Source organism: Trichosurus vulpecula, chromosome 3 (genome assembly GCF_011100635.1).
Source record: "Trichosurus vulpecula isolate mTriVul1 chromosome 3, mTriVul1.pri, whole genome shotgun sequence".
Classification (NCBI taxonomy): Eukaryota; Metazoa; Chordata; class Mammalia; order Diprotodontia; family Phalangeridae; genus Trichosurus; species Trichosurus vulpecula.
In genome coordinates, this window is record NC_050575.1 from 176,848,500 (window position 1) to 176,854,499 (window position 6,000).

The 6,000-nt window shown below is 47.1% G+C and overlaps 1 protein-coding gene across 2 annotated transcripts in view; it reads left to right on the forward strand.

The window, feature by feature from the left end:
- The window catches only part of PNPLA7 (patatin like phospholipase domain containing 7), a 208,029-nt gene extending 203,144 nt beyond the window's left edge, over positions 1-4,885 (forward strand). For both annotated transcript variants that reach the window (XM_036748628.1, XM_036748627.1), the window contains exons 35-36: positions 2,811-2,941; positions 3,571-4,885. In XM_036748628.1, coding sequence (XP_036604523.1) covers positions 2,811-2,941; positions 3,571-3,669 — 230 coding nt within the window. In that variant the 3' untranslated portion in view covers positions 3,670-4,885. The remainder of the gene's footprint in view (positions 1-2,810; positions 2,942-3,570) is intronic.
- The last annotated feature ends 1,115 nt before the right edge of the window (positions 4,886-6,000 follow it).

Consider the following 6,000-nt stretch of genomic DNA (forward strand, 5'->3'; position numbering starts at 1 on the left):
GTCCAGCCAAAAGAAGCTGGGCTAGTAAGGTGAGGAGATCATACCAGTTGATGAGCAATCAGAGAAGCTCAGGATGTCTACCTGGAAAAGTTTTGAGAGACAGAACAAAGGAGTTGAAGGGCTGGAATATGAAAGAAGCTTCTTAACTATTAGAGGTGTCCAGAGGTGACATGGGCACCTTGAGAGATTGTAGAGCCCAGTCCCTTCAGGGGGAAACTGGATGACCCTTGGTCAGATATATTGTAGAAGGAAGCCTTGTTCAGGTAAAGATTGGGCTCAATAAACTCTGAGACCCCTTCTGCCTCTGCGGTTCAGCGACCCAACAAGCCCTGTCAGGTACCCCCTAAACCCAGCCATGCTGCATCTGCTGATCTTTTTGCCCACCCTCCTGTGTCAACAATCCGGCTAGCAGCTTATGTGGGGGTATAAGATTCACCCACAGCCAGCACCCAGAAAGCTGCCAACAGCACAGGTTCTTTCAATCTGCTTAATTAAGGAAAGCAAGGTGAAGGGGTTGACAAGCTTACTTTTAATTCAAATATCATTCAGTTAGTTCAGGGGAAAAAAACCAGCACCCTGAACTTCAAAACAAAATGCAAACAAATTACAGACATCAACAGACTTTGTCTGATTCAAGTCCCAACAGATAGTTACCAGAGTTCAACAAAGTTTCAACATCCAGGTTTACAAGCTGGAGGGCTCCTTAATTACAGCTGCCCGGAGTCTCCTCATCAACACCATCTCCAAAGCCCCGCACAAATGGCTCTGTCCTCCCTTCTTATAGGGCTTCAGACATCAGACATCATCTGAATCACCAGAGCTCAGGCTCTGGTGATTGGTTCTTGAGTTGGCCCCTCCCCTTAGGATCCTGGGAGGTTCACATCCACATGGATTACGTTAACACCTAATGAGGTTTGGGCCTGGGGCTTAGCACCTAGTAAAGCTCACTGAGATAAATTGAGTCACTCAAAGAAAACAAAGGCCATTCTGGTTACACTCCACCCCTTGTTCTAGGATCTAATCTAACCAGCCATGTATCCTAGAACATACATTGTGATCCAATTACAAAGGAAACTAAAACATGTCATTCATAATAAAGCAAAACATATCATTCAGTGACATTCCCAAATATTGGTTTACAATTCAAATGAGACCCACCCCAAGGTCCCAGCAAGATAATTTCTTCAATCAATCATTCCCAAAATAATTGTTAACTATTCAAAAGTCCACCCCTAGGTCAAAGCAAGTTAATCTCTTAAACTCATAAAGTGTCCAAATAAAGTGCTTCTTCAGCAGCACACTGGCATCACAGGCTTCCACGTGGCACCCAAAGTCCCAATTTCAAAGAAAGAGTTCAAACAAAGTTCTTTTAGGGTCTGTTCTCCCCATTAAGTTCCAGTCCCCGGTTCCAAGTCCGGAGGGTCTGCTGGGCAATAAAGCCAACAGGGTGGGGTCCCTGGGGGTCCAAGGCACTTCCCCCACCCAAACAAAAACAAATCCATGCCTCCCTCCTGGATCCCAAGCAGCCCAAGCTGAAGGGACCAAAAAGGCAGACTCAGTGCCTTGCTGCAAAGTTCCCATCTTGCCCCAGGACTGGAATTCAGGCTCTGGGGTTCCAACTCCAGCTGGCCTCACCTGGCTTCTTCTGGAATCCCAATGTAGGTGGTCTCCCATCTTTGTGCTCACCTCACCAAAGTCAGCTGGAAAGCAGCTAACTGCTCTCACCTTTCCAAAGTTCTCATGCAGGCAATCTCTTGGATCGGATCAATATTTTGGCAGCCGCTGTCTGCTTCTTCATTCTCACCAGCCCCTCCTGCCAAATCTGTAGGAAGGCCATTCTCCACTCCTGTTTCAAAACTCCATATACAAGATAATCTCAAGACTTTCACCCTTTCAGCACAGTCCTCCGGGGTCAGGCTTATCAGCTTAAGCCCTGGGAAGAAGGGATTATCTCCTGCTCTGGGCCCCTGGGAGACTATGCCCAGCACTTCCACTGGCCTGTTTTCCTTCAGGACTTTGTTGCTCCTGAGGCTACACAGAACCATAGCCACTCCAAGTATAAAGAGCAATCCAAAAACTGGGAAACATTCAACCAACCCAGTACCCCAACATGCCATGCTTCCTTGTTAAAGCCAGATCCTGCCGACTACGCCATATGTTACAACAACCTGGCTAGCAGCTTCTGTGGGGGTATAAGATTCACCCACAGCCAGCACCCAGAAAGCTGCCAACAGCACAGGTTCTTTCAATCTGCTTAATTAAGGAAAGCAAGGTGAAGGGGTTGACAAGCTTACTTTTAATTCAAATATCATTCAGTTAGTTCAGGGGAAAAATACCAGCATCCTGAACTTCAAAACAAAATGCAAACAAATTACAGACATCAACAGACTTTGTCTGATTCAAGTCCCAACAGATAGTTACCAGAGTTCAACAAAGTTTCAACATCCGGGTGTACAAGCTGGAGGGCTCCTTAACTACAGCTGCCCGGAGTCTCCTCATCAACACCATCTCCAAAGCCCCGCACAAATGGCTCTGTCCTCCCTTCTTATAGGGCTTCAGACATCAGACATCATCTGAATCACCAGAGCTCAGGCTCTGGTGATTGGTTCTTGAGTTGGCCCCTCCCCTTAGGATCCTGGGAGGTTCACATCCACATGGATTACGTTAACACCTAATGAGGTTTGGGCCTGGGGCTTAGCACCTAGTAAAGCTCACTGAGATAAATTGAGTCACTCAAAGAAAACAAAGGCCATTCTGGTTACACCTCCCTAGGCATTGGACATAACAGGATATTTCTATTTATGTGCTAGATGAATCTGACTACCAGACTGAGTATGAAGAGGAGATCCTAGACTTCCCTAGGGATGAATATGTCAACTTCCAGAGCACTGCAAGACAAGATGCTCACAGGGATGCTGTGTATGAAAATAACTTGGACTCAGTAAGACTGACACCCCTCTCCCGTCTCTGCTCCCTCAGAGCAGGGATAAGTAATCCTTGGACACTTTCAGGCAGATAAGGCAGAAGCCCCACAGGGTGGAGGTGGGCAGGTAGATGGCCTGCCAATTCTTCTAGGGTTACAGCACTAACCCCATTTGTGTCCTGGATACACAGATAATCACAGAAGGCCATTTGTTTCCTTTCTGCCCTAGGGAGTGGTCACTTAGAATCTAGCCCTTCCTCATCCCCAAGCCTGACTTACTCAGAATCAGTCCTACTGGGCTTGGGGGAAGCTACCTCTGTCACCTTGGTGTATGTTGCTTACTAATGATAGGCCCTACAAGGAATATAGCAACGAACATTTCCCATGTATTCCTGGCCCAGTTATTTCCTGAGCTGTGGTGCTAAAGTGATAGATGCCACCTCAATAGATGCCCCCAGGTTGCTCTAAAAGAAGCAAGATTTAGAGGGCTTAAGGGGACTTCCAAAACTTTCTAGGTTTTCTTTGGGAAGAAAAAACAGTATTTCAAAAGTATGTGTTTCTATTGAGATGGGGCAGGCTCTGGGCCAGAGTCAAGAAGACTGTGTGCTCATTAGTACTAACCGTCTAGGCCATGTGTTTGCATCTAGGAAGAAGATATCTTGATCCGGACATACAGCAACTCCTCCCAGATCAGCTCCCATCGCTTATCTGGTTCCTTTTCTACCATCTCAGATGTGGATTCCTAAGAGCCCTATTCCCCTACCAGGGGCCTCGAGGCTTATCTATTGAGAGGCTGAGATCTTGATGTTTGGTGCTGCTGGAATGAAGCCACCATCCCTTCTCCTGAAGCCATCCTGGGCATCTGTGAGAGGGATGGATACATTTGACCTCTTCTTCTATGCCACCCAGCCAAATAACTGACCAGCTATGTGATGCTGTCCCCCAGGATTGGGGGTGGGGTGGGAAATGAGAACGAGTGAGGAAGGGAATTTACTGTGGTTTAGAGTAAGAGGGAGGCTGGAAAAAGGAGGTCCATGGGTTACTTGTGGTTTGTATAGTTTGGACTGCCCTTGAAGTGCTTCTTCATTGATCCTCTTAGAGAAGGCACACAGGAACATTGGTCCGGGGAGAAACCTTTGGAAACCTTGGAGTCTAGGGGTAGGCTGGGTTTTAAGCAATTAGAAGACTTTAAGCAATCCCCTGCCATTAGTGTTCAGGCCACCATGGGAGAAAGGGTCCTGGGTGAAGGAGTACAGGAGATCCTCAGGCAGGTCAGTTGCTTCTATCAAGGGTCTTCCTCTAAGAGAGCCTTTAGGTGGTGTGGCTGCCTTCACCCACCCTCCAGTGCTTGCTGTGGTCGGGTCACCCACCACGGGCCATTCTCTTCCTGGGCTAAGCCAGCATGAGGCTCAGGACCTGGTGAGAGAGAGCTGGGCCATTTAAGACTTATTCCATCTTTTCACTCTGATCTTCTCCTCCTTGGGTCAGGATAAAGTATATGTATGGTGACTAAGCCAGAGTCTCCATTTCTCTCTTCTACGACTGAGTACCCAAGGTATTCTTTTTTCATGTCCTTGATCAACCACAAAAGAACAGCCCAAAAAGAGTGAGCCAAAGGACCAGGACTGGGTGCTGAAAGCCAGTACTTCATTCAAGAGGCATTTAGGACTACCCTCAACCCTAAGACCCAGGACAAGCCTCTAAGAAACATAGAAAGTTGGGAGATGCTACCATAACAAGGATTCTACTCCATGCTCGCTTCCCAGGGTCCTAGCTCCCAATTCTCCAATCCGTAGCCTCTGAAAGATCTCTGGGGAAGAGATTCCTCTGTCCCAGCTCAATATGAGAAGCAACTTCTTTCCTCTCAGGGATAGACAAGTTTGATGCTGAGGATGGAAAGATGTAGGAAACTGAAAAGGTGGCATACAATTTAGTTTATTAATAAATATATATGTAACATTCACTGGCTGTTCTGTTCCTCTTTGGACCCACCATGATGAGGGTCTGGGATGAGTAGGATGGGATTGTTCCTATCCCCCACATCATGCAGTAGTAGAGTCTCTTCCTGAGTGACTGAAGAATTCCCTCAAGAATAGAGATGCCACTGTCCCCAGGAGGGTGACTGGGCCCAGCTCCATCCTCCCTGATTGATGCTGTTAACAGTGGATACCCAAAACCTGATCTTCACTCCCCTGCCTTTACCCCAGGCCTGGAGATGAGGGTATAGAAAATAACTGTAGCCAAGGAGCAGAGGCTGCTTGTCATTTTCCCAGCTCCTGCATGCTGTAGCTGCAGCCAACTGTTTGTGGCACAGAGAAGCAATCCCAAAAGGCACTGGGGGTGGGGGGAGGAGGAAGGGGGAATGACTCCCTGGACCTCCCACAAAACCAAAAGCTACATTTGATTCCTGTTCAAACAGGTTTCCCTCACCACCAAGCCTTGTCTCCAATTCTATGATCTGAGGCTGCTGGAGTGGGAGAGACGAGGACTAGCACATAACTAGTCATGGGCTCCCATTTCTACACCCACACACACATATACACCATATGCTGTGATGCCCTGGGGACCCCCAGGGAAGAATGTCTATACTTCCTCCCCCCTAGCCCTCTAGTCTGTTCAGAGTTTCTGTCTCTCTACACCTTCACTCTCTCCCAAAGGGCAGGAGGTTATTCAGTTGCCAGTTGTACTCAATTACATGTGCGGTAAAGGATTAGGGAACTGGCTCATCCTCCCTCAACCTACCCAGTGCAGCCATTCAACTCTTCCTTCTCCCCCTCTTCCCCAACTAAGTACAGGTGTACATTGCTTCCCGCAATACGATAGTTAATTCCTTAAATAATCGATGTCAAATATAGGGGTCCACTAACCCTCCAATACAGCCCAAACCAGGTTAAAATGTAACTGGGCAATATTTAACAAAACAAAATACAATAAAACCTAGATAATATGACATTTACATTTTAAACTAAGTCAGTTATGGCCCACAGGGATCTCTGTATAGGGATTAGTGGCCCTGTTTCTGTTTGAGTTTGAAACCACTGATCTAAAGGCTATCACTCATTGTTAGAAATCCCTAC